Source organism: Sorex fumeus, unplaced genomic scaffold (assembly GCF_029834395.1).
Source record: "Sorex fumeus unplaced genomic scaffold, SorFum_2.1 ptg000153l, whole genome shotgun sequence".
In the NCBI taxonomy this organism is placed as follows: Eukaryota; Metazoa; Chordata; class Mammalia; order Eulipotyphla; family Soricidae; genus Sorex; species Sorex fumeus.
The window spans coordinates 181,630-207,001 of NW_026606210.1; the positions used below are offsets into that span (position 1 = coordinate 181,630).

The 25,372-nt window shown below is 64.7% G+C and overlaps 4 protein-coding genes across 4 annotated transcripts; 1 reads left to right on the forward strand and 3 right to left on the reverse strand.

The window, feature by feature from the left end:
- Positions 1-35: 35 nt before the first annotated feature.
- NCAPH2 (non-SMC condensin II complex subunit H2) lies at positions 36-6,531 on the reverse strand. Its single transcript, XM_056107032.1, has 20 exons — positions 6,295-6,531; positions 4,178-4,279; positions 3,401-3,456; positions 3,236-3,320; positions 3,020-3,088; positions 2,855-2,934; positions 2,649-2,773; positions 2,473-2,562; positions 2,233-2,342; positions 1,900-1,971; positions 1,711-1,777; positions 1,496-1,603; positions 1,357-1,410; positions 1,189-1,259; positions 1,018-1,111; positions 873-941; positions 713-768; positions 537-638; positions 305-454; positions 36-236 (listed from the first exon to the last, which is right to left on the reverse strand). Exons 1-20 carry the CDS (start codon positions 6,400-6,402, stop codon positions 51-53), a joined length of 1,854 nt encoding a protein of 617 aa, XP_055963007.1. The 5' UTR covers positions 6,403-6,531; the 3' UTR covers positions 36-50.
- Positions 6,532-7,486: 955 nt separating this feature from the next.
- LMF2 (lipase maturation factor 2) lies at positions 7,487-11,710 on the forward strand. The gene is made up of 14 exons (XM_056107031.1): positions 7,487-7,625; positions 7,891-8,144; positions 8,328-8,356; positions 8,483-8,673; positions 8,756-8,934; positions 9,343-9,484; positions 9,584-9,718; positions 9,791-9,896; positions 9,983-10,079; positions 10,165-10,347; positions 10,436-10,604; positions 10,724-10,835; positions 10,918-11,014; positions 11,107-11,710. The coding sequence occupies exons 1-14, from the start codon at positions 7,532-7,534 to the stop codon at positions 11,407-11,409; spliced, it is 2,091 nt and encodes a 696-aa protein (XP_055963006.1). The 5' UTR covers positions 7,487-7,531; the 3' UTR covers positions 11,410-11,710.
- A 4,524-nt stretch (positions 11,711-16,234) lies between these two features.
- Positions 16,235-18,515, reverse strand: MIOX (myo-inositol oxygenase). The gene is made up of 10 exons (XM_056107093.1): positions 18,501-18,515; positions 17,872-17,952; positions 17,650-17,730; positions 17,399-17,561; positions 17,246-17,313; positions 17,056-17,165; positions 16,908-16,975; positions 16,784-16,833; positions 16,586-16,698; positions 16,235-16,343 (listed from the first exon to the last, which is right to left on the reverse strand). The coding sequence occupies exons 1-10, from the start codon at positions 18,513-18,515 to the stop codon at positions 16,235-16,237; spliced, it is 858 nt and encodes a 285-aa protein (XP_055963068.1).
- A 4,455-nt stretch (positions 18,516-22,970) lies between these two features.
- On the reverse strand, positions 22,971-24,129 carry ADM2 (adrenomedullin 2). Its single transcript, XM_056107112.1, has 2 exons — positions 23,977-24,129; positions 22,971-23,303 (listed from the first exon to the last, which is right to left on the reverse strand). The coding sequence occupies exons 1-2, from the start codon at positions 24,075-24,077 to the stop codon at positions 22,973-22,975; spliced, it is 432 nt and encodes a 143-aa protein (XP_055963087.1). The 5' UTR covers positions 24,078-24,129; the 3' UTR covers positions 22,971-22,972.
- Positions 24,130-25,372: the final 1,243 nt, after the last annotated feature.

Consider the following 25,372-nt stretch of genomic DNA (forward strand, 5'->3'; position numbering starts at 1 on the left):
TGCCCTGTGGTCTGTGCAGCCTTGCGGGGAGGTGCAGTCACGACACTTTATTAGGCTGGGCCAGAAGGACTCGGGGCGGGGGAGGGAGGCCCAGCCTGGGGCTGGGCCATGGACGGGGCCGTGTAGGTCTGGAAGCGCTGGTAGGCCCTCTGCTGCGTGAGCAGCCTCAGGGACATGGTGTCCACGGCCTCCTCCAGGCCCGGCTGCTGCCTGATCTCCACCGTGTGGTCGTTGGCCTGCAGGAAGGAGGTGTCAGAGGCCAGGCACGAGCCTCCTCTCTCCCGCCCTGCCCCAGGCCACTCACCAGCTGCAGGGAGGCCAGCATAGAGCGGCACACCTCGAAGGCAGGCTGGCCGGCCACTAGCTGCGCAAAGGGGCACCACTGGTTGAGCTGGCTGAAGCTTGAGATCACCTGGTCCTGGTATGTGTAGATGTCGAAGGGCACGCGCTCCTCCTGCGAGAGGAAGGCCAGGTCCTGGGCAAGCCCCAGGCAGCAGGACGGGCGGGAGGCCCCGCACGCCCACGCCAACCCCTACCTGCTCCTGGAGGAGGGGCTGCACTCTGTCCTCCCAGTCTCGGATGCGCTGGCTCAGCTCCGTCTCATGCACGAACCTCTGGGAGGAGGTGATGTACAGCTCCTAGGGGAGAAGGGGCTCCAGCCTCTGTGTGCGCTGCCCCCACCACGCCCACCAGCCCCCAGCCCCCTGCCTACCACATTCTTGCGGACCAGCTCTTCGTAGCTCAGCGGTGCGGGCATGGCGGCGTCTTCTGGGGAAGGAGCAGCTGGAGCTGCAGCCGCGGCCGCTAACCACCAACCGCCCCCCAGCCCGGCCCTTCTCCAGCCCCAGCCTGCAGCCCACACCCATGCTCACTCAGGTCTATGGCTTCCTCGGGCTCTGCCCCCTCAGGCTCGGCGTACTCCGCAGCCTCTAGGTCGTCCTCTGTTGGGAGAGAGCCCAGCTGGGGCGCGTCAGCAGCACAGGGTCCCCGCCCTCCAGCCCGGCACACGACACCCACCTGCGGCCCCTAGGTCCTCTGAGGAGTCTTCTCCCCGGTCCTCCTCCACGGGCCACAGCCCCTCCTCGGTTCCTGGGAGCCAGCGCGGAGCCATCTGCAGAGAGCACGGAGCACACATGAGGGGCTGGCCACCACCCTGGGGCTAAGCGGGGCCCACGGGGCGGCACTTGCCTGCCGCCTCTGCAGCCTCCGGAGGGTCTCCAGCTGCTCCTTCACGTGCTTCCAGTACAGGACTTCCATGTCTGCAAGTGGGCCTGTGAGCGCTCTTGTCCCACTGCCCCGGCTGAGAGCAGGAAGACCCAGCAGCCCCCTACACCCACCGCTGGGCCGTGGCCTCACCTGCGAAGGACGGGCCCTTCCTCCGGGACCTCCTGGCGTCAGCGTGGTCGTTGTCTGTGAGGGGCAGTGCAAGGCTGAGCCCCCTGAGGGAGGGAGAGCCCCCCACAGCATTCTGGGGATCCCCCGCGTCCCCACTCACAGGCAGCCAGGTACCACTGGTGGAAGTCCTGCAGCTTGGAGGCGCCTTTCTTCTTGCGTTTCTGCCCTGGAGCCTCTTCCACACAGGGGGGCACAGAGAAGGGCCGACCTAGGGGCAGTGACTGTTGATGCTGACGAACCACCTGCTGCACACACACACACCATCCTGGCACCACACACGCCCCTGCCAGCAAAGGGCGTTCCACTCCCAGTTACCTTTCTTGAAGGGCTTTGAATCCAGGGAGTCAAAGGGGTCCAGACTCTGCCAGGGGTCTGGGGTCTCCTGCAGAGCACAGCAGACATGGTGGGGATGGTCCCCCGGCACCCCTCGGAACCCAGGGATGCCACGTGCTCTGGGGGAGGGGACCCATCTCTGGGCACACAGGAGTCCTCCCGGGGCCTCACCTTTAGCCGGGACACAGGCTCCAGCACCTGGTGCCTCTCCCGCAGCAAATACTTCCGGGGCTGTACTGTGCCCTGTGAGGAAGACAGTCTTGGGGTCCCTCCCCCACCCAAGGCCCTGGGCACCCCAGGAGCTCAGCCAGGCCTGGAGGAGCTCAAGAAGATTCTGTCCTCAGAGTCCCCAGGATGGACTCTGGCTTACACCCACTGGCCTGCCCACCCCGCTCAGGGCCTCTGTACTGGCCAAGACTGACATGGGGTAGACAAGGGGGATACTCAACAGCTGCAGACCAGGGAGGTTCGGGGGAGAGGCAGCCTCTGCCCCGCCTGCCTCACCTGTGGGCTCCCAGACTCTGGAGGCTCTGGGGAGGGGGCCTCTACCCCACAGCCTGCATCTTCGTCCTCGCCTCCATTGTTGCCGGGCATCTGAGCGTCTCGGGAAGGACCTAGGCAGAGGGGCGAGAGCAGGGTTGGCAGCTCGGGGCTGCCCCCAGCCTCCCTTTCCTATGCTGCCTTGGACATGGGTCCAAGCCAAGGGGACACTTCAAGGTGTCCAGGCCAGGCTGGTGCTCTCACCTGGGTCCTGGCAGCAGCTGAGCACAGGGCCAGGGGCAGGGCTCGCAGACAAAGAGACGTCCATGGGCTGCTCCTCAGCCTCCCTGGCCTCTGGGACAGGAGGGGACAGACGGTCAGGCCCTGCACCCTGGGGGGGGGGGCAGCCAGGAAGCTCCTCATCCCTGTCCACATCTCACCCTGCGGCTCTCCCAGGGTCTCCTGGCACATGCCTATGGGCTCCAGCATGAAGGAGCCTTGGAGGTTCGGGGTGCTCGTGTTCATCCGATAGTCCTTCCTGCTGGCCAGGATCTCCCCCTGACAGCTGTGTGGCAGGAACGGCCCTCTCAGAAAGCGCCCCTCCAGCCCCCAGCCCCCACCTGTCGGGCCCCCACTCAGCCTGTACCTATACAGCGGGTGCTGGCTCTTCTCCAGCTCGTCGGGGGCCACCAGGGCCATAGGCAGGAGTGGAATGATGAGCACTTCCTGTTTGGGGGGACGCTGGGTGAGGCATTGCCCCACCATGGACCCCGGGGAGGCTGTGCCCATGCCCTCCCTCGCGGGCACTCACGGTGGGCTCCTGGCCGGCCCGCAGGTAGATGTTGGTCCGGGAGTGAGGGAGGTCGTCCAGCGACAGGAACTGTGGGACAGGTGACTCAGGGTGGGGCCAGACAGCAGGCAGCGCCCCGCACCCAGAAGCCTCACCTGAGTTCTCCATGGACTCTTGTTCTCTGGTGCCCTGAGCTGCGCCCAGATTAGAAAAACCTCACCTTGAGGAAAGTCTCACCTCATCCTCCACCTCCTGGGAGGCCCCGGAGGGAAGGCTCCCGCTGGACGCCTGTGCCTGCTCCGAGGGGAGCTGCTTGGCCCGCCTGCGAGAACCCAGTCAGGGCGTCAGGGCGAGCCCCCCACACCGAGCCGACGGGGCCTCGGCCAGCCCTGCCCTCCTCACCTCTTCCCGGAGATGAAGTCCAGAGCCTGGTAGACCAGCGAGTACAGGTACTCCACCTGGAAGCAGAGGCGGTGCTGAGTGCAGACCAGGGGCTGCCAGGCCCTGGGCTCCTCCTCCACCCTCCCCCCGCTTCCGAGCCTGATGGCGTCCCTGAGGCTCACGCTGTAAGCTGCAGCCCGTGTGGCCTCAGCTTTCTCCTCCAGAACCACCCAACATCCGTGAGACCCCAGGACACGGGGCCGGCCTCTGAGAGGGAGGCCCACCCCCGGGGTTGGCCCAGCCCCTGCCCCCAGCACGGAGCCTTCTCTGCCCTGTCCTCTGTAGGACCAACGCGATGCAGAAAACTGGGGGCCCGAGCCGCCTAGGGCCCCATTGCAGCGCTGGATCCGTTGCACATAACTCGGTTGAGTCTGCAACAGTAAAAGCCCAAGCTTCTCACTCACGTGTTTCTGGGCTCAGGCACCCCACCGAGCGAGCAACCACCACGTGGGACATCTGTGTTCCTCAGCGCCTCACTGCCCAGGCCCACGGCCCCGCCCACACGCCTCCGATGTGCCACTCTGCAGGTTCCCCAGCTCACTGTGACAGCTAACAGCATCCACAGGGCCAGAGCAATGATGCTGGAGCCCGAGTGACCCGGGAACTACAGGGACAGTGCTGGCCCTGTGACACGAGCTCTCACACAGCCCCGCAGCCCTGCTGCCCCGTGGCAGGCTAGCCGTTCCCCCTGCACAGGCGCTGGTGCAGGAGGTGACGCGGCGGGAGAGAGAGGCCCACCTTCTTGCTGTATACGCAGGCGGAGCCCTGGATCAGGAGCGCGGCCTCGATGAAGTTCATGCTGGTCTTGCCCTCATCAAAGGAAATGCAGATCTGGTCCAGCTGCGAGACACAAGGGGGCTGGCTGAGTGGTCTGCAGGGCCTCTGGGCCCCTAGAGGGGGCAGCAGGTCCCGACCACTCCATCCCCTGACCCGAGGCCTCCAGAGGCTGCAGCTGCCTCCGGGGAGACCCCAGCAAGAGGCACCACACGCACATCCCAGCGACCCTCTCGGACCTTAGGAGGAAGAAGCTCCCTGCAGGCGGGGAGAAGCTCAGAAGTGTCAGAGCACCCCCCCATTCCTCGGGGCCCCCAGCAGCTCCTGGGACCTGGAATCTCAGTCGGCCACAGGCCAGCAGCTCTGCAAGCCTCTGCCAAAGCCCTCCCTGTTCTGAGCACTCGCCAGCTGCCCTCTCTGTCTGGAGAGGAGCAGGCAGGAGCGCAGGACCTTCCCTGCACCCCAGCGCCCTCTCTCTGCCCAGCCAGCCGGGGAAAGCGAGGCCCTGCCAGCGCCACAGAAGAGGCCCTATGGGGAGCCCAGGAAGGGGGGCAGCAGGACGTACCCACTCCCAAGAGGAGGGACGAGTCACAGGGACAGGGGACAGCCTGCGATGCAGCTGACAAAAAACCCCACCTCTCCAGGGCCTCCCCCAGAGCAGAGTCATGGGGAGCCCCTCCCGAAACCGATGTGCAGATCCTGGGGCCGCCACTCCTTCCCTCCGCTCACCCCACTCACATGCACCAGCCTGTCTGCTCCTCCCCACACTGCAGCCCTGCACGTAGGCGTCACCCGCAGGCCCAGCCCTACCCCGCCACAAGCAGGCCCCTCCGCACATCCTCTACTTGAAACTTTCTTTTTCCCTTGAGCAGGGGACAACGCGAGGGAGCTACACCAAAGAAGGTAATTTCCAGAGCAAGGGAAGTGCTTTATTTTTCTGAAAAGGAAGTAGCAGGCCAAAGAACTTGGGGTGCCTCAGGTTCAAGAGGACCTGAGCAGAGAGATGGAGACCGAGGCCTGCGAGAGGTTTTGCGACTGAGTCGGGCTTGTGCTCATTTTCTCCTTGCAGCCCTTCCCACCTGGTACAGGCACAGGAGGCAGGTACAGAAGTGAAATATTTGCTAACAGTAAATCATGAATAAACTGACTCTAAAACAACTGTCTCTAAAGTCACACGGGCCGCGACTGAAGAAGCTGGGGTCTAACTGACAGGAGGGGCGGCCTGTGGGTGTGGGGCTTCACAGAACAGCCCTTGGCTTTCAAGTGATGCTGTTAGCGGAGATCGGGAAGGCCAGATCTCATTTTGCTTTGTACAGCAAAGAGCTCACTTTAAACATACTCAGTGTGGGGAGCTGGGGCGAGAGCACAGCGGCGAGGGCATTTGCCTTGCACGGGACCGACCCCGGTTAGATCCCCGGCATCCCACGGGGTCCCCCGAGCACTGCCGGGAGGAATTCCTGAGTGCAGAGCCAGGAGCAAACTCTGAGCACCCAATACCCCCCCCAAAAGGCAACAGACTCGGGCTGACAGGTGGCAGAGAAGGGAAGGCACCTGCCTGGCAGGGGGCAGACCCAGGCTCCATCCCTCCCATAGGAGCACGGGCAGGTCCCTCCGGAGTCAGCGCCTCGGGCAGCTGCTAAGCAGAAGCACAACCTCATGGGCAGGATCAGTTTATCGGCCAGACAGCAGCTCTCGACATTCGGCACCGGCAAGCGGGGCCTCCAAGGACTCCCAAGCACCACTAGGCCCAAGCCCCAAAACACGCCCGGGATAGGAAGTGGGGGCGGGGTCCGAGGCGGAGCCCCGAGCCGCCGGGCGCCAAGCGCGCCGGCCGGGCCCAGGCGGGTGCGGCGCGCGGGGTCGGACGCGGCGAGAGGGTCGCCCCGCCGCCGGCCTGCGAGGGGCCCCTGCCCGGTCTCTGCTGGGGGCGCGGGGCGTCACGCACGCGGGACGCGGCGGGGGGCCAGGCAAGGCCGGACGCGGCCCGCGAGCCCGGGCACGCCCCGCCCGCCGCCCCCCGCCCGCCCCGCCCCGCCCGCCGCCCCCCGACCCCGCCCGCCCCGCCCCGCCCGCCCGCTCACCTCCTCCAGGTACTCGCCCAGCTGCGCCGCCACGTCCACCTCCCAGTTCTTGGTGAGGTCGCGGATGGGCTGCAGCAGGTGGGCGAAGCGCGCCTCCACGTCCTCCATGTCCGGGAGGGGCAGCGGCGGCCCGGGGGCCGCGGGGCCGGCTCTGCGGGGCGCCAGTCTCGCGCTCAGCCCGCCGCCCGCTCTGGCGCCATTTTGCTGTTCCCGCCCAGGAACGACGCCGCGGGCGGCCCGCGCACACTTATGACACGGCGGCGGGGCGGGGCGATGCAAACGAGGGGGCGGGGCCTAGGGAGGCCGGCCGGCGAGTGGGCATCCAGGCCGGAGGGGCGGGGCCAGTCGGGATGTAGATGAGGAGGCGGGAATTCGTGGTAGGCGGGACCAGAAATTGGCCGCCCCTGCCGGAGCGCCGGGCGTGGGCGGGGCGCCCATGGCGGATTGGGCGGGGACGTGGGGAAATAGGAAGGCGGGAATTCGTGGTGGGCGGGGCCAAGTAGCGGGCGCCCAGGCCTGTGGGCGGGGCCAAGTGGCGGGCGCCCAGGCCGGAGGGCCGCGTGTGGGCGGGGCCTGCCGGATGTAAACGAGGGGCGGGGCGCTCAGGACGGATTGGGCGGGGACGTGGGGAAATAGGAAGGCGGGAATTCGTGGTGGGCGGGGCCAACTAGCGGGCGCCCAGGCCGGAGGGCCGCGTGTGGGCGGGGCCTGCCGGATGTAAACGAGGGGCGGGGCTCGTGGTGGGCGGGGCCTGGGCGGGGCGCCCAGGACGGATTGGGCGGGGATGTGGGGAAGCAGGAGGGCGGGAATTCGTGGTAGGCGGGGCCAACTAGCGGGCGCCCAGGCCTGTGGGCGGGGCCAAGTAGCGGGCGCCCCGGCCGGAGGGCCGCGTGTGGGCGGGGCCGGTCGGATGGAAACGAGGGGGTGGGACTCGTGGTGGGCGGGGCCTGGGCGGGGCGCCCATGGCGGATTGGGCGGGGATGTGGGGGAAGCAGGAGGGCGGGAATTCGTGGTAGGAGGGGCCAACTAGCGGGCGCCCAGGCCTGTGGGCGGGGCCAAGTAGCGGGCGCCCAGGCCGGAGGGCCGCGTGTGGGCGGGGCCTGCCGGGTGTAAACGAGGGGCGGGCTCGTGGTGGGCGGGGCCTGGGCGGGGCGCCCGCTCCGGATTGGGCGGGGCCCCGGGCGGCGCGGGCGGGGTCCGGGCCAGCGCTGTCCTGCCCCGGAGCCGCGTAGCGGACATGGCGGGCTCCCGGCTCCCGCAGCAGCTCTTCCTCCAGGGTGTGGCCGCCGTCTTCATGTGCGCCTTTGCCTCCCTCTACATGCAGATCCCTGGTGAGGGCGCCCAGGCCGGGAATCGCCACCCCCGCGCCCTCCCGCCTCTCCCGCCGCCCCCCGCCCCGGGCGCGGCGCAGCCGGGGCCGGACGGGGGTCCAGGCCGCGTGCGGGGGTCGGCGTTGCCTGCGGCCTGGGCGCCCGTCCTCGCGCAGAGGAGGCTGGCGCGCCACCTCCCCCCACGCCGCCTGGGCACTGGCCCTGCCGGCGGCGTCCCGGGGCTGGTGTCGCTCGGCCGCGCGCGCGCTGACCTGTCCATCCCCAGGCCTCTACGGCGCCGACGGCATCTTGCCCGCCCGGAGGATGCTGCGGCCGCAGGGCAAGGGCCGCTGGAGGCAGCTGTGGGAGACCCCGACGCTGCTGTGGGAGGCGCCGCTGCTGGGGCTGGACACCGCGCAGGGCCTGGAGCTGCTGAGCCTGCTGGGCGCGCTGCTGGCCCTGGGCGCGCTGCTGCTGCGCCGCCTGCGCCACCCGCTCACCTACCTGCTGCTCTGGGCTGCCTACCTGTCGGCCTGCCAGGTGAGCGCCCGGCCGGCCCTGCCCTGCCCTGCCCCGCCCGGCGCGCCTGCCCTGACTACCCCTCTCTCTCTCTCTCCCTCCCTCTCTCTCTCTCTCTCTCTCCCTCTCTCTCTCTCTCTCTCTCTCTCTCTCTCTCTCTCTCTCCCTCTCTCTCTCTCTCTCCCCCTCTCTCTCTCTCGGCAGGTGGGACAGGTGTTTCTCTACTTCCAGTGGTGAGTGTGTACTCTCACGCGGGAGTGGGTGCACAGGGGGGGGTGTGCTCACGGGAGTTCGGGCCTGCGGGGGCGGCGGGGGTGTCTGTCTGTGCTGTCCCCCAGGAGCAGTCTTGCTCGCCGCAGGGACTCCCTCCTGCTGGAAACCGGCTTCCTGGCTGCGCTGGTGGCCCCGCTGTGGCGACCCCCCCACCACAAGCAGGCCCCCCACGAGGACCTCCCCTTCTGGCTGGTGCGCTGGCTACTCTTCAGACTCATGTTCTCCTCGGGTGTGGTCAAGCTGACCAGCCGCTGCCCCACATGGTGGGGGCTCACCGGTGAGGGTCCTGGTGGAGGAGCACCGGGCGGCTCGGGGGACGCTGGGTGGCCCGCGGGGTCTGACGCCTTGCCTGCCCGCAGCGCTCACCTACCACTACGAGACCCAGTGCCTGCCCACGCCTGCCGCCTGGTACGCCCACCACCTGCCCGTGTGGCTGCACAAGCTCAGCGTGGTGGCCACCTTCCTCATCGAGGTGGCCATGCCCCTGCTGTTCTTTGGCCCCGTCCGCCGCCTGCGCCTGGTCTCCTTCTACTCCCAGGTGGGCCAGGGGACAGGCCCACGTGGCCCACGGCCCGGTCGCTGGGTCCCATGCCCAGGTGCTGCTCGAGGAGACCTGGGGGGCGGAGGGGGAGGAGATGGGCGCGAAGATGAGCCTGGGGAACGGGCGGGTGTAGAAGGGCTGGTCTGGGAGAAGTCCAGGAGGGCAGATGGAACGGGGCCCCACAGAGGTGGGGGTGCGCGGGAGAGAATCGGTGTGTGGGAGAGACTCGGGTGCGGGAGAGACTTGGGGTTTGCGGGAGAGACTCAGGTGTGCGGGAGAGATTCAAGGTGTGCGGGAGAGACTCGGGGTGTAGGAGAGACTGGGGGTGTGCAGGAGACACTCTGGGTGTGCAGGAGGAGCCAGGCCCAAGCTCTCGGCACAGACCCACCCCCACCCCGTGTCCAGGTCCTGCTCCAAGTACTGATCATCATTACCGGCAACTACAACTTCTTCAACCTCCTCACGCTGGTGCTCACCACTGCCCTCCTGGATGACGCCCACCTGTCTGTCCACTGTGACCACAGTCGCCGCAGGAGGACGCCCGCCTGTGAGTGCCTCCCTGATCCCACGAGCAGCCACCTCAGCCCAGGGTCCTACCCCTTCCCCAGCCATGGTCTGAGAGACCCTGCTCCGCTCTTGCCCACAGCCTGGCCCAAGACAGTGCTGGCCGCGCTGGGGCTGCTGCTGGAACTGGGCGTCTATGGCCTGCTGGCCTACGGCACCATTTGCTGCTTTGGCCTGGAGGTGGACTGGGAGAGGCACAGTGTGGAGTCCAGGACCAGTGAGTGCTGAGGGGGCGGCTTCGAGGCCTGGGGGCGGGACCGGCCCCTCCCTGACATGTCCGTCTCCACAGCCTTCACCTTCCACCAGTTCTCCCAGTGGCTGAAGACAGTGACTGTGCCCACCATGTGGCTGGGGGCGGCCTCCCTCACCTGGGAACTGCTAACTGCCCTCTGGAGGTAGAAGGGCTCCGAGGGGAGGGGGCAGGGCACAGGGGTAGGATGACTTGTGCAGGACAGGGCCTCACCACCCTTGGGTCCCCCAGGTGGACACAGGTGCGAGGGTGGCTTCCAAAGCTGGTCGCAGCCACTGAGCTGTGCATCATGGGTGCAGCCACCGTGGCCCTGTTCACAGTCAGCCTGGTGCGTACTGCTCCCGGCGGGGAGGAAGGGCAGGGCGGCAGCGCCGGGCCAGAGCAGCCCAGCGGAATCTCCCCACCGCCTCCAGGTGCCGTACTCCTACGTGGAGCCGGACAGCCACAGCCGCCTCTGGACGGGCGCCCACCGCCTCTTCAACTCGGTGGGACACCTGCAGCTCGCCAGCTCCTACGGCCTCTTCCGCCGCATGACTGGTGTGGGCGGGCGGCCCGAAGTGGTGTTGGAGGGCAGCTATGATGGGAACCAGTGGACGGTGACTTCCCCAGCGTGGCATGCGTGGGGGCGAGGGGAGGGGGGAAGGACTCGGGTCCAGGTGGTGCTGACCGGGGCTCCCGCGCCAGGAGGTGGAGTTCATGTACAAGCCAGGGAACATGAGCCAGCTACCCCCCATCGTGACGCCGCACCAGCCGCGCCTGGACTGGCAGATGTGGTTCGCAGCGCTGGGCCCACACACCCACAGCCCCTGGTTCACCAGCCTGGTGCACCGCCTGCTGCAGGGCAAGGAGCCAGGTGCGGCGGGGGCGGGGCCTGGGAGGGCTGTGTGGGCGGGGCCTGGGAGGGGCGGGGCCTGCCCTGGGCTGGTGGGCGGGGCAGCCTCCCGCGCTCACCCCCACTTTCCAACCATCCAGTGATCCGCCTCATCCAGAACCACCCAGCCAGGTACCCTTTCTACCAGCGACCGCCCACCTACCTGCGGGCCCAGCGGTACAAATACTGGTTCTCACAGCCCGGGGAGCAGCGGTAAGACCCACGGGTCTGGGGACTGGGGTCACCTAGAAGGCCGGTTTCCCTGTCGTGACCTGCACTCCCGGTCCCGTGGCAGGAGATGGTGGCGCCGGCAGTGGGTGGAGGAGTTCTTCCCGGCCGTGACCCTCGGGGATCCCACACTGGAAACGCTGCTCAGACAGTTCGGTCTTCAGGTAGTAGCAGCCGGGCCAGCCCCGGGGGTGGGTGGCTGCCCCTGCCTGCCAGTGACCTGTCACCCCCCCCCCCCACACACACACACACACAGGACAAGAGCCCTCCCCGGGTCCGCAGCACCACCAACACCCTGGCCCAGAGCCTGCACTGGATACGGGAGCAGCTGACGCCCCTGGACACCCCCACGCTGCTCTGGGGGCTCCTTGCCGCCACCGTAGCCCTCAGGGTTTTCCAGGCCCTCTGGGGCCCCCGCTCTGCTCGGTCCTCCGCTCCTGCCCGCGAGGAGAAGCCCCAGCTGTCCCCCAAGAAGGACTCAGGAAGTGCCAGCAAGCCGTCGACCCCAGCATCCGAGAGCGGCAGCCTGCGGTCCCGGGCCTCCCGGAAGAAGAAGTAGCCCCGTGTCCACCGCCTGGCCCTGGAGGGCCAGCCAGAAGCTCAGGTCTCGGCCACTGAGCCACAGTGCCTTAGGCAGCTGGTGCTGCTGTCCCCAGCGGGCTGCCCCTGTGCCGGGCGCCCCTGGATTCTCCACTCTGGCCTGATGGTGGTACACAGCCCCGAGTTGGGGCATCAGAACTGGGGACCCGCTCCCCTGCCTCCACCACAAGGTCTGGAGTCCTGGTCCCCGGCACAGAGCCGAGGGGCCCTGCCAGCCCAGATCTCGGACCCGCACACCAATAAAGGCATCTTTATACTGGCCGCTGCCTGGGCTCCTTCCCCTGAGGACCATGGGCCAGGCCTGCCTGGGGGGTGCACAGCTGTCAGCAGCTCCCGCTGGCACGCCTGGCCCACCTGTCAGCCACCTGCGTCATGGACCAGGTGGCCAGTGCTTGGATCCCTCTGGAGAACTGCTTCCTCCTGCTGCCCTGCTTGTCAGGATACGCCCCGGGCATGGCCACAGGCCTTGCTTGGGCTCTTCTGAGCCGCAGGGGCACTGTGGCCCTGGATGGGTGGGCTGGACTGGTGGGAGAAGAAGCCCTGGGTCAGGTCTGCACACAGAGGCCCCAGGTCCCAACTATCAAGGGAAGGACAGGACAGTGGTGGAGGGTCTAGGACGCTGAGGGGACGCCGATAACCACCCTGAGCCATCTGTGCCCGCATTACCTGAATCTGATTTAGAAACTGAGAGCTCCTCTTTGGGCCCCCTCCCCCCCGCGCCCCGTGGCATGTGAGCGTGTGTCCAGGGCTTGTTTTTGCCTTTTGTGAGGGAATCGCACGCCTTCTCATGTCATGCCACACTGGTGACTTCCGTGTGGATGCTTTGCAGTCAGGGGAGGAGCTCAGGTCGCCGTGCGAGTCCTGACTCCCCTCGTTGCTGCCCTGCTGACTGAAGAGTGGTCTGGCGGTGGGTTTGGAAGCGCCTGGGAGGAGGCACACTGAGCATGTCCTTCTGTGCTTCTTTTCCACTGGCGTATGGACGTCCATCACGGTGGTCATGCACTTGGGGCACGGGCTCATCTGATGGGGGTCAGGCTACTCCCGGCTCATTCTTGCCTGGGAGTGACCCCTGGCCATGCTGATGGGACCATATGTGGTCTCAGGGGTTGAATGGGTCGCTAGCACTGCAAAGGAAGTGCCTTAAGCCCTGTGCTCGCCCTCCACTCCCATAGATGTACATTTTAGTGGTAGCACTGTTGCACTGTCCTCCCGTTGTTCATCGATTTGCTCGAGCAGGCACTAGTAACATCTCCATCGTGAGACTTGTTTTTGGCATATTGAATATGCCACGGGGAGCTTGCCAGGCTCTGCCGAGTGGGTGGGGGTACTCTCAGTAGCTTGCCGGGCTCTCTGAGAGGGATGGAGGAATCGAACCCAGGTCGACCACGTGCAAGGCAAACGCCCTGCCTGCTGTGCTATCACTCCAGCCCAAATACCACATTTTAGTGGTATTTCTTTTTAAAGGCAAGCTCTTTATTTATTTGGCTTTTTGGATCACACCTGATGATGCTCAGGGGTCACTCCTGGCTCTGCACTCAGGAATCATTCCTGGCAGTGCTGGGGTACCATATGGGATGCTGGGAATCGAACCCAGGTCAGCCTCGTACAAGGCAAACCCCCCTCCCCACTGTGCTATCGCTCTGACCCCTTTAGTGATTTTTGTTTGTTTTCGGGTCACACATGGCTCTGTGCTCAGGAGTCACTCCCTTCATCCTTTCAGTGCCAAGGACTAAAGCTGAGTGAAGGATGTGCTCAGCCCCCTAAGCTCTCTCTGGCCTAATTTATATGTGTGTGTGTATGTATTTATATGCACATTACATATGCATATGTGTGTATACATACGAACACACACACACATATATATACATGTACATGAATATTTTGGGGGCCACCCCACCAGTGCTCAGGGCTTACTCCAGCTCTATACTAAAGATCACTCCTAGTACAAATGAGGGGGTCCATATGGGATGTCAGAGATTGAAAAGACTAGCCACCTGCAAGCAGACGCCCCAAGGCTATCACTCCACCCACTCCCCCAATACATATTGGTTCCCTTGGGCTTTTTTTTGAGGGGGGGGCTTCCAGCAGTGCTCAGAGCTTACTCCTGACTCTACACAGGGACCATAGGAGATACGGGGGATGGAACCTGGGTCTGCTGCAAGCCAGGCAAGAGCACTACCCACTGAACTAGCTTTCTGGCCCCGTGTAGCACTGTCCTCCCATTGTTCATCGATTTGCTCAAGCGGGCCCAGTAATGTCTCCACTGTGAGACCTGTTGTTACTGTGTTTGGCATATCGAATATGTCACGGGTAGCTTGCCAGGCTTTGCCGTGCGGCGAGATACTCTAGGCAGCTTGCTCGGCTCTCTGAGAGGGGCAGAGAAATTGAACCCAGGTCGGCCGGGCCGGCTGCATGCAAGGCAAACGCCCTACCCCTGTGCTATCGCTCTAGCCCTGTGTATTTCTGAGAAATGTCTAATCAAGTCCATTTCTCATTTCTCATTTCCTGCTTGTTTCTCTACTTTGGTGGTAGAATAGTTGGAATTCTTTGAGCCCTGGAGATTCCGGTCCCTCATCAGACCTGGAATTTACAGGTATCTCATGTCCTGCGGTTTCCTGATCATTCTCTCCCCGGAGTCCTTGGTCCTTGGAAATATCCAGGGGTCTGAGCCCCTGTTCAGTAGCCAGCTCCTGTGTTGGCTCTTCCACCTCCTCAGACTGCGTCCCCACTGAGGTCATGTGTCCCGCACAGGTCACGCATCCACGGAGGTCACACGTCCCTGCTGAGGTCACACCTCCACCTGAGCTCGTTCTTTGCGTGTGATACATGGCTTGCATGTGGAAACCCCGCTTTCCCAGCCCCACTGGTGGAAAGACAGTTTTCACCCCCATTGAAGATTCTGGGCACCGCGTTGCACATCAGTAGCCTCGACCACATTCCTGCCGAGAAGGAAGCTTCTCTGGCCCGCACAGTCACCCAGCATGAGCCCCCTGTCACTGATGGCCACAGAGGGGCTCTGGAAACCTCTCACGCCACCCAGCAAACCTGGGGCACCAAGCAACTGCACCCACTCGCTGCCAGTTGTCCTCCCTGGCTTGCGCGAGAGCTGGGTTGAGCTTAGCCCTGTGCTTCCTTGGCTCGCGGGTACCCTGGAAGTGCCACCCACCTCCAGCACTGCCCACAGTCCAACCATGCTCACAGCCCCTCCCAAGGAGCAGGGCCACTGGGCCCCAAGAGAACTTCCAGCCCAACTTCCAGCCCCAGACAGGCGGGCAGACAGATGCCCCTCAGTTTTGTTGCCTGAACCCACTACTCAGCAGAGGCGCCCTCCCAGGGAGGAATGGAAGCCCGCTGTGGCCCAGAGGGAACTAGGGGCCACTGCCAGTGGGTCTCAGAATGAACTGGAGAGGGGCCACGCCAGGTCAGACTTGGGGGTGAGATGCCAGGGCAGGGCAGGCACAACTGAGCCCCATATCCCTGCTCCAGGGGCCATCCCCTCCCTCAGTGGTCAGAAACGTGGGGTCCTGGTGCCTGGACTATCCCCACCCAGGGCCTTTTTTCTGGGAGGGGCACAGCCAGCAGTTCTTGGTGCTTCTCTTGCCTCGATGCTCAGAGGTCACTTCTTCTGGTACTTGGAGGACCACACAGTGCTGGGCTGGAAGCCAGACCTCTGGCATTGAAACCTGCACTCAGACCACTGGGCCCTCCCTGAGCACTGATGCATGTGGCCCCAACACCCAAATAATGATGATAATAATTATTTCAAGAATGGGGCTGGAGGGGCTGGAGCAATAGCACAGTGGGTAGGACGTTTGTCTTGCATGCAGCCAACCCGGGTTCGACGCCCAGCATCCCGTATGGTCACCTGAGCACCGCCAGGAGTTATTCCTGAGTGCAGAGCCAGAAGTAACCCCTGTGCATCGCCGGGTGTGACCCAAAAACCAAAAAAAAAAAAAAAAAGAATGGCGCTGGAGCCATAGGACAGCAAGCAGGGCTCTTGCCTTGCATGCAGCCGGCCCAGGTTCAATGTCCAGCAACAGAAACAGACACAATGAGAAACCGAGGCACCTCTGCTCACTCTGGGGCCAGCAGCTGTGACAATATTTGAGACCTCATCACCCGCGACTCCACCCCCTGTGACATCACCACCGGGGACACACCCATCCCAGTAGGTCCAACCAGAACCTCACTGAGCTCGGGGCTTGGTGATGGGTGATCACTCCCAGGAAGCACCAGGGAAGATCTCATTAGAACACAGAGGGGGAGCATTGGGGCTAAAGGAGACCAGGCCACACCGCCCTGCAGAGCGAGGGTGACGCAGCCGACATGAGCCACAGGAAAGGGTGGGCCGGACACGGCTCCCAGGGCTGAGCGCCGGCTTTGCATGAAGGAAGTTCAGTTTGATTCCTGGCACCACACGGTCCCCCGCACTGCTGGGAGGGACCCCCAAAAGGAGAGAAAGACAGGAGGGGAGGGTCTGCAACCAGGTGGGTCTGCTCCTGGCTGCAAGTGTCTGTTCCCACCCTCACTCATGTTTCTGGCTGTGGGGGTGAGGAGGGAAACTGGGTCCTGATGCACAAAGCCTGGTGGCTGTCTGCCCGCCTGCCTGTGTCACGGCACACTCCATCCCAATGAGGGTGACACTCAGAACCAGTCTGGGGACGGAGGGTCTGCTGCAAACTCTTTATTATCCCCGGGCAGAGTGACCCTGGGAGGGTGGGGGAGGGGGGTGGTGCTGACGGGAAGTGGACGTGAGAGGGCCGAGGTGGAGCCAGGCGGGTCCATCACCAGCGCAGGATACCAGGGCAGTACTTGTCAATGAGTCCCTGGTAGTAGGGTCGCAGCTTTTTCACGTCCGGAAGGTCGGGGGACTTGGTGTAGAGGTCAAACTTGCTGCAGAAGACGGGACCAACAGGGATGTAAGAAGCCACGCCCCCGAGCCCTGGCCACGCCCCACTCTCTGGCCCTGCCCCGAGTCTGGCCACGCCCCAGCCCGGCCACGCCCAGAGTCTGGCCACGCCCCAGAGTCTGGCCACACCCGCGCCTGGCCACGCCCCGCTCCCTGACCACGCCCCTAGTCTGGCCACGCCCCCCACCCTGGGCAAGGCTGCCCTGTGCTGCCGCTGGTCACGCACTTGAACTCCTTCACCCAGGGCAGCATGGCCAGGTCCTGCTCGTTGCAGAGCTGCCGGTAGTCGCCGCCAGTGTGCCACGGGTAGAAGGAGTGGAAGCGGATCATGTAGAAGGCCTGGGGGCACACCGGGGTCAGCAGGGACAGTCTCCCTGGCCTCGGGCTGGGCTCCCGGCTTCCCGCTGGCCACACCCCAACCTACCTCCGGCGGGAGGGAGAATTTGTTGAACTTCATCATCTGGTACATGTACTCTGTGGGAGACAGGGGGTCACCACCAGGAGCCCAGGGGGCAGGGCCCCGCTGACGCCTCCCTAGGGGGGCTCACCATCATGGCCCCATGACATGAGGACGTTCTCCAGCCCACAGTGCGGCTTGTAAATGCCGAGCTCCGTGCTGCAAGGAGGGACAGCAGACGGGGGTGAGAGGGAGGGGAGGGGCGTCCTGGGGGGTTCTCAGCCGGTGGGGAGGGGCACCTGTATCGAGGGTCCTTTAGGTCCGGGTTGTCCTGGAAGGTGGAGTCGCAGAAGACCACCGAGGCCTGGGGCCGGCAGCCAACAGGGAAGGTGTCTCCAACTACGGCCCACTGGGGAGGGACAAGGCCAGGGTGGGTGACCTGCACCCAGCTCTGAGTGCCCTGCCCCAGCCGCAGGGCCCGTCTCTCACCTGGGGCTCCCCTGCGAGAGCCAGGACCTTCCCCAGGTCATGCAGGAGGCCGACGAGGTGGAACCAGTCTGGGGATGGAGGGTCTGCTCAGGACGGTCGGGAGGGAAAGGGGCCTTCCCACCTCCCCACCCCCACAGAGGCCCCGGGCTGCACCCTTGTCGGGGTGGGCCTTGCGGATGCCCTCTGCCGTCTGGAAGGCGTGGAAGGAGTTGGGGAAGTCCACGTCGGGGTCCGACTCGTCCACCAGCTCGTCCAGCATGTCGACAGCATCCAGCACCGTCATCCTCTTGTAGGAGAAGTTCCCAAACTGGGCATGCTGGGCCAGGAAGGGCGAGATCAGCCTGGCAGGGGCAGACCAGCCCAGCCTTCTGCAGCCCTCAGACCCCGGGTGGCAGCGCCCGTACCTTCTTGCGGACGAAGTCCACCGTCTGGTTTGTGTGCATGAGCTTGTAGGTGGCAAAAACGCGGTCCAGGAGCGGACCAGACTGCAGGCCAGAGGGTCAGTGGGGCAGCAGCCAGCCCGTCCCCCCGGGTCCAGCCTCCCAGCACCCAGGCCGCCCAGGGCCCAGAGTGAGCAGGGCCCCAGGGCAGCCCCCCATACACCCTCAGTGGAGGGTGCGGCTCACCTTATAGTTCCGGAAATTGCCTTTGTCTTTGTCTGCCTCCTGGTCCACATCAGGCCGGTAGACCAGGGAAGGATCTGGGCCCTGGTTAGAGAGCAAGACCACTTTCACCTTGGTGACCGCACCTCAAGGGGACGAGGACTTCCCAGGGACAGGCTGCAAGCGGGGTTCAGGCCGTGCCGGAGGTGGCCAGAAACTCATGGCCTACTGGTATGCAGCACCTGGCTCCTGATCTGAGAGGAGATGGCCACCACATGCCAGCCCCCAAGCAGTGTGCAGCCAGGACGCAGTGGGTGGGAGCAGACAGCACCCACCCTCCCGGCACCCCCATCTGCAGCACCTTCTCCTCCCGGTCACCCCACCCTTCCGGCACCTTCTCTGGTAACCCCATCCTCCTGGCACCCACATCTCAATCACCGTCTCCTCCCAGTAACCCCACCCTCTGGGCACCCCCATCTCCCAGCACTGGGCCCAGGAGCCCGGGTCTGCCTTTGACCAGCTGGCCGTCACAGGAGGACAGAGCGCCCGGACTAGAAGGAAGGGCTGGTGGGAGTCAGCCGGCAGTGTCCATGGACTGCAGCCACCAGGACAGTGATCAGTGGAGGCCCCTCCGGGCGTTCTGGGTCACTCACCACAGCCACCTTCATCTTGCCAGGGTCCGGCTGGAGTGCAGGAGGCACGGCCGGGCTGGACCCTATATAGGTCCGCCCCTTACATAAGCGCAGGCGCCTCCCAGCCCCTTGACCTTGGCTCCTGCTAATGAATGACCATCCACCCTGCGCCCGACCTCAGCAGGTTAATGTGTCAGCACCACGCAGCTCCTGTGTGGCCTACTCCCTGCCCCCTGGTCCCCGGCTCCCTCTGGCCTCTGGGGTTCTGACCTCCCCAGGCTACCGGAGGCTGCCCAGAGGGTGGTGCGGACCCCTGGGGTGCACACGGAGGCCCTGGGATTATACAGGGTGGGCACTTATTAATAGGGAAGATGCTTGCTGAGTTTGGGGGCTACACGGGGCAGTGCTCAGGGGTCACTCCCAGTGGTGCTCGGTGAACCATGCGGTACCAGGGATCAAACATGGGCTCCTGCATGCAGAGCACGTGCCCGGAGCTCAGTCAGTCGGCTAAGCCGTGTCTCAGGCCAAAGGAACTGGCACCGTCTCTGGGGGGCTGGGCGGGGAACATCTGTCCAGAGCCGAGCCCTGCCCACCCCAGCAGAGCTTGCTGGGGGTCTACAGCCAACAAGCGACTGTGGGGCATGGAGATGTGTAGTGGGCAGACACTCAGGCCAACTTGCCTGGACCTGTGGGGTAGGTGGGCCGGCCTTTGATCAGATACTGAGGGCAGGGGGCTCAGAGAACCGAATTCCCAGGATTCTTCCCCTCTGGGTGTGGCGGGGGGGCGGGATGTGCAGAGGGATGTAGCAGAGGTGTAAGGGTCTGGTCAGGAGGGTCTTTCTCTGGCCTTCTCTCCATTCTGTCACATGACTTAGACCACATACACACGCGCGCACACACACAGACACACACACACAGGTGTCACTCCTGGGCCGGCAGCATGCCCCCCGCCCAGCAGACAGGGGCAGGTGGGCACTGGGCATGTCAAATCAGGAAGGTTGGAATCCCCGGGGCGGCAGGAGCCCTGCCAAGAGTGCCAGGTGGACTCAGGAGCATTCGCTGCCACAGATGCTCCTGCAGACCCCCGGAAAAGTGGGCATCAGACCCCCCTTTAAAATGGCAAACTGGAGCACAGCAGGTAGGGTGCCGGTCTTGTATGCAGTGGAACCAGGTTTGATCCCCACGAAATACAATCCCCATAAGTCCTGCCCGGAGCAAGTGCTGAGCACTGCCAGGTGTGGCCCCCAAACAAACAAATTATAAAACAAAGGCAGATAATGCATTAGCCTTGTACGTGGCCGACCTGGGTTTGATCCCAGCATCCCAGATAGAGCCCTGAGACCACCAGGAGAGCTTTCTGAGTGCAAAGCCAGGAGTTACCCCTGAATACCACTGGGTGTAACCCCCAAATCAAACTAAATTTAAAAAATAAAATGGCAAACTGGGTCAAAGAGAGAGCAGAGGTGTAAGGCCCTCCCCTTGTGTGTGGCCAGCCTGGACCACAGAGGGCCCCCGAGTGCTGCCAGGAGTAGCCCCTGAGCACAAAGTCACGAGTAAATCCTGAGCATTGATGGGTGTAGGGCCTCTGCACCAGAAAAAAGTAAAAGTAAAACTAAAATAAACGGCAAACTGGGAGCAGAGATGTGGAGCTACTGGGAGGCCACACACTGCATGCGCCAAGCCCTGGTGTGCCCTCAGGGCAGAACCAGGCTGTCACTGTCGGGCAAACATCAGCAGGAGTGGCCCGGGCCAGGGCTGAAGAGATACACCTGCAGGTAGGGTGTATGCCACACACCAGGCTTTATCCCTATCCCCCAGCATTGTCAGGAGTGATTCCTGAGTGCAGAGTCAGGACGAGCCCCTGAGCACTGCTGGGTGTGAGTCAACGCCCCCTCCCCCCTTTTTTCCTCCAGCCTAAAAACATTTATAATTATAGAATGGGAGAGTGCAGCCTGCAGCCTGCTCAGCTCAGGCCAGCCCCCTGGCCTTTCCTGTAGGCAAAAACGCTTGCTGGTTTCCCCTTGTCTCCATCTCATTTGGTTGTTTGCATTCGTTTTCATTTTTATATTATTATTATTATTATCACTGTATCACTGATGTCCTGGGCTGGAGCGATAGCACAGCGGTAGGGCGTTTGCCTTGCAAGCGGTCAACATGGCCTCCCAAGTTCGATTTCTCTTCCCTCTTGGAGAGCCCTCTCCCATTATTATTAAGCTACTGAGAGTGTCTCGCCCACACAGCAAAGCCTGGCAAGCTACCCATGACGTATTTGATGTGCCAAACACAGTAACAATTGTCACAATGGAGACGTTACTGGGCCTGCTCGAGGAAGTCGATGAACAACAGAGAACAGTGACAGTGACACTGTTGTCCCATTGCTCATCGATTTCCTTGAGCAGGTGCCAGTAATGTCTCCATTCGTCCCAGCCCTGAGATTTTAGCAGCCTGCCCTTACTCGTCCTTCCAACGCTGCTGTGTTGGAGGCTCTTTCGGGGTCAGGGGAGTGAGACCTGTTATTGTTACTGTTTTTGACATATCGAAAATGCCACGGGTAGCTAGCCAGGCTCTGCCGTGCAGGTGGGATAGCTTGCTGGGGGCGCTCCAAGATTGACGAACAAATAATAATTCCCATTATTATTATTATCATTTTGGGTTTTGGATCACACCCGGCAGTGCTCAAGGAATACCCCTGGCTCTGCACTCAGGCATTACTCCTGGCACGCTCAGGATGTTGGAGCTCCAACCGGGGTCAAGCCGCATGCAAGGCCAGTAAGTGCCCTCCCGGCTGGCTGTGCTCTCTCTCGTCCTTTCACTCAGGTGCCAGGTCTGTTTAGTTGTGGCTCTGGGGCCACACCCAGCCGGTGGTGATCAGGGTCTGTGTTCGGGAGCAATCTCTGGCAGTGCTCGGGATTTAAAGACACATTTGTGGTTGTTTTAGCGCCATACCCAGGGGTTCTCCGGCTTGAACTCAGGGGTCACTCCTGGGGGACCGTGTGGGGGTCAGGGATCGAACCCCGTGGGCTGCGTGGAAGGCAGCCCCTCCCGGCTGTACGATCCGCCAGACCTGCATTTTTGTCCCTTTGCTGCTCTCCCCTGAAGAGTGGTGGCCCGAGCCCCTGGAACGCGTGGACGGTCTCCAAGCAGAGCTGCGGGGTGGAGACGGGCGCCTCCTTCCCCCAGGACCCGCCGGCCCCCAACCCTCGGGGCAGCTGCTTGCCTGAAGCTTTGGAGGTGAGGAATGGGGTGATGGCAGGTGGTGGGCAGGGGTGCTGGGGTGTCAGGGTGAAAGGCCGCGGGGCAGGGAGCTGGCAGAGCTACGCCCACAAGGCCACCCAGCCACGGCCCCTGCACCCTCTGGGAGGAGCACTTCAGGATGGGGGTGCCGGGGACCCAGAGGTGCTGGAGGGCACGGGCGGGGGGTGCATGTCGGGGAGAGCCTACGTAGGGAACACACAGCCCTCACCCGGACCGGAACTTTGCCCCCGCCTCTCCGCAAGCCTGGCGAGGTCTTGGCCAGCTGAGTTCCTGACTTGACCCCCCGCCGCCCTCTCTCCAGCCCCTCCTGTCCTGCAGGGCCCCCAGCCGTCAAGCCTGGGGGCATTGGCGCTCAGCTCCCTCCGGGCCCCTGACCACGGGCTCCCCCACAAGCCTCCTCCAGGCGGCCTCCCCTGATTGCCTCCTGTGGCTCCCGGCAGGACAGGAGCCGCCTGACCTTTCCGGAGCAGGTGGGAGAAAGGTGACCAGGGGAGAGGAGGAGCGCGCCGCCTCGGGCAGGGGCCTGAGCTCCTGCCCGGGGCGCTGAGAGGAGGCGGCGCCCCCTGCTGGCGGGCGCGGGAGACGCAGCACACAGATGCAGCGCGGCGAGCTCGCGTTTACTGAGAACGCGGGTCCGAACGCGGGTCGGTGCCCTGGGGGGGGGGGGGGGAGGCTACCCGCCCTCCCGCAGCCCTCGGCGACAGCACCCCAGTCTCCGAGTCTTCCTGCCGGTCGTGGAGCCCGAGCGGGCGGGAGCTGTGCTCTTGGGGCCTCATCTCGCAATGCTGCCCAGGGTGGGGGGGCAGGTGGGGGGCTTGGGGCAAGGCCCTGTGGGCAGGGCAGGGGGCTTGGGGCAGGGCACGGTGGGTAGGGCGGGGGGTGCGGGGGGCTTGGGGCAGGGCCCTTGGTCATCGCGCCAGGCTTCAGGTGGGGGTGGGGGCACAGGACACTGGATTCTTCGGGTCAGGGTGCAGGTCCTGGCTGCCCGGAGTGGACATAGGGTTCGGAGGCAGCCCTGGAGCAGACCTCTTCTCCAGAAGCCCCTTCCTGCCTCCGCTCAGCACTCGGAAATCCCCCCAGACCAGGGGCAGGCCAGTGGGTGCCTGGTCCACTCGTGGGCGAGGGATTGTGTGCCCATGGCTGCTTGGGGCTGGTGGGGGGCTCTCTGGGGGGCCGGGCCCTGCCACGTGCGTTTCTGCGTCTGCACTGCTGGGCTGGGCAGGGGGGAGGGCTGTGCCTCAGCCATAGCTATGGGGGCTGCTGGGGTCCACCGGGACTGAGTCCCGAGGGCCGGCCGACCCGAAGAGCTGCCACAGACGGTGACTGAGGTTCTGGACCTGGCAGGTGCCCAGCACACAGCCCACCCGCAGGAGCTGGGCTCGGGGACGGCGGGGGGCCGAGGGGCTGTGGTGGCGGTGACGGTGGGGACTACCCCGGGCAGGGTGTCCGGTGCTGGGGGTCAGGTGGCCACTCCGATGTGGATGTGCCTTCCGAGGTTTCCCGACTGCAGGGCGCGGGGCGGGCCGCTGGGGCTGAGGGTCTCCGGGAGGGGTCCTGGCTGGGGGCTTCCTGTGGAGGGAGACAGGAAAGTGAGTCTGAGGCCCAGCCTGTCCAGGTCCGAGCCCACCCGCCTGCACACGGCCAGGGCACTGCTGCCCCCACCCCCACACACAGCCTGGAGCGAGGCCAGGGGAAGCCCAGGCCCCGACTTGATTATTTATTTCACCATTTCTCTGGAGCCACGGGCTTCACCCCTGTCGAACGCACTTGTGTGCATGCATGACTCCAACCACACCCTCACCAGAGAGCCTCAATCTGTTTCATCTATTTGGGGGCCACTGCTGGCTCAGCGCCCAGGGGCCAGCCCCTCATGCCGAGCCTTGACCCAACCTCTGAGCTCTCCTCCCAGCCCCCAGTGCCCCTTTAGAACTGGGCCTGTGCCGGCCATCTGTGTTGTGTGGCCACGTCTCACTCTCCCACACCTCCCTGGACAAGAGACCCAGACCTCAATGGCCCCCAGCCCTGGGGGGGGCGCTGTGAGGGTGGACAGGTGGGAGCTGCTCAGCCAGTGGGAGGAGGGAGTGCCCCGGAGGGCAAGTGAAGAGCAGGACCCCCGCCCCAGGCTTGCTGAAGGCAGGGGGCTGGACTGGGGTTAGAGGGTAGGCTGGGGGCGGGGAAGGGGCGGGAAGCTGCCGTGAGCGGGTACTGGGGGAGGGCTTGGGGGGGCTCCGGGCAGGCTCACCTGTCCTTGGCGGGTGGCCGCGCCCGGCTCCGGGCCAGCGTGCCGGGGAGCTGCAGGCACAGGAGGCTGATGCAAGCGAGCGCGACGGCGAGCCGGGCCATGCCGGGCGGAACCGTTCGCCCCCCGCGCTGGGACCCGGGCAGGTGGGACCTGGACGCGCGTCTGCTGGCTCTGCTGTCCGGGCGGAACGGGTCCCGGGCGAGAAGCGAGTCAGCAGCGACCTGCTGTGCGGACGCGGCACCTGCCCCGCTAAGTAGTCGGCGGGAGGGGCGGGGCCTGCCTGGGAGGCGGGGTTAGAGGGAATCTAGGGCGGGGCCTGACCTGGGAGGAGGGGTTAAGGGAACCCGGGGCGGGGCCTGACCTGGGAGGAGGGGTTAGGGGAACCCGGGGCGGGGCCTGACCTGGGAGGAGGGGTTAGGGGAACCCGGGGCGGGGCCTGACCTGGGAGGAGGGGTTAGGGGAACCCGGGGCGGGGCCTGACCTGGGAGGAGGGGTTAGGGGAACCCGGGGCGGGGCCTGACCTGGGAGGAGGGGTTAGGGGAACCCGGGGCGGGGCCTGACCTGGGAGGAGGGGTTAGGGGAACCCGGGGCGGGGCCTGCCTGAGAGGCGGGGTTAGGGGGCTCCTGGGATGGGGCTTGCCTGGTAGGCGGGGTTAGAGGGAATATGGGGCGGGGCCTGGCCTGGGAGGCGGGGTTAGGGAAGGGCTCCCGGGCGGGGCGGGGTCTGCCTGGGAGGCGGGGTTAGAAGGAGCCTGGGGCGGGGCCTGGCCTGGGAGGAGGGATTGGGGGAGCCTGGGGCGGGGCCTGGCCTAGGAAGCGGGATTGGGGAGCCTGGGGCGTGGCGTGGCCTAAGAGGCGGGGTTAGGAGGAGCCTAGGGCGGGGCCTGGCCTGGGAGGCGGGGTTAGGAGGAACCTGGGGCGTGGCGTGGCCTGGGAGGCGGGGTTAGGGGGGCCGGGATGGGGCCTGGCCTGGGAGGCGTGTCAGAGAGGAGCCTGGGTGGGAGATGTCTGTCCCGGTAGAGGGAAGAGTGGGGAGGGGGGCCGTCCCTGGGGCGGGGCTAGAGGAGGCCCCGCCCAGTGCTTCTAGCCCCTTGTGGGTGGTGCGTTTCTGCTGAGATGAGCAGGTCTCTAATCTGGGACCCTCCTAACGTGTGGGTGGGGGAGACTGTCCTGGAACCGCATTCAGCCCTTTCTCCTAGGTGGAGAAGTGGGTGCAGGGGTAGCAGCAGGTTTTGCTGTGTCCGAGGCCGGATTTATAACCTCCCCCGCAAACGTCTGCACAGGGGAGCAGCTTTGCTGCCTGGCCACTCAGTTTTTTAAGGGGATTTCTAGGACCTGTTCTCAGTTGGCAAGATCCCCTGGTAACCATGTCCCTGAAAAAAAGAATCTCAAGTCT

What these genes read in the sequence shown, in the direction of transcription:
- ADM2 (XM_056107112.1), bottom strand. Translation starts at nt 24,077, where the DNA reads ATGGCCCGGCTCGCCGTCGCGCTCGCTTGCATCAGCCTCCTGTGCCTG. An exon ending in CGGCCACCCGCCAAGGACAG is followed by an intron (nt 23,304 to 23,976) that starts GTGAGCCTGCCC and finishes CTCCCTCCACAG; the next exon opens with GAAGCCCCCAGCCAGGACCC.
- MIOX (XM_056107093.1), bottom strand. An exon ending in GCAATTTCCGGAACTATAAG is followed by an intron (nt 17,731 to 17,871) that starts GTGAGCCGCACC and finishes TCTGGCCTGCAG; the next exon opens with TCTGGTCCGCTCCTGGACCG. An exon ending in CAAGGCCCACCCCGACAAGG is followed by an intron (nt 17,314 to 17,398) that starts GTGCAGCCCGGG and finishes CTCCATCCCCAG; the next exon opens with ACTGGTTCCACCTCGTCGGC.
- LMF2 (XM_056107031.1), top strand. Translation starts at nt 7,532, where the DNA reads ATGGCGGGCTCCCGGCTCCCGCAGCAGCTCTTCCTCCAGGGTGTGGCC. An exon ending in CACATGGTGGGGGCTCACCG is followed by an intron (nt 8,674 to 8,755) that starts GTGAGGGTCCTG and finishes GCCTGCCCGCAG; the next exon opens with CGCTCACCTACCACTACGAG. An exon ending in TCACAGCCCGGGGAGCAGCG is followed by an intron (nt 10,836 to 10,917) that starts GTAAGACCCACG and finishes GTCCCGTGGCAG; the next exon opens with GAGATGGTGGCGCCGGCAGT.
- NCAPH2 (XM_056107032.1), bottom strand. Translation starts at nt 6,402, where the DNA reads ATGGAGGACGTGGAGGCGCGCTTCGCCCACCTGCTGCAGCCCATCCGC. An exon ending in TGGGCGAGTACCTGGAGGAG is followed by an intron (nt 4,280 to 6,294) that starts GTGAGCGGGCGG and finishes TGTGTCTCGCAG; the next exon opens with CTGGACCAGATCTGCATTTC. An exon ending in TTCAAAGCCCTTCAAGAAAG is followed by an intron (nt 1,604 to 1,710) that starts GTAACTGGGAGT and finishes CACTGCCCCTAG; the next exon opens with GTCGGCCCTTCTCTGTGCCC.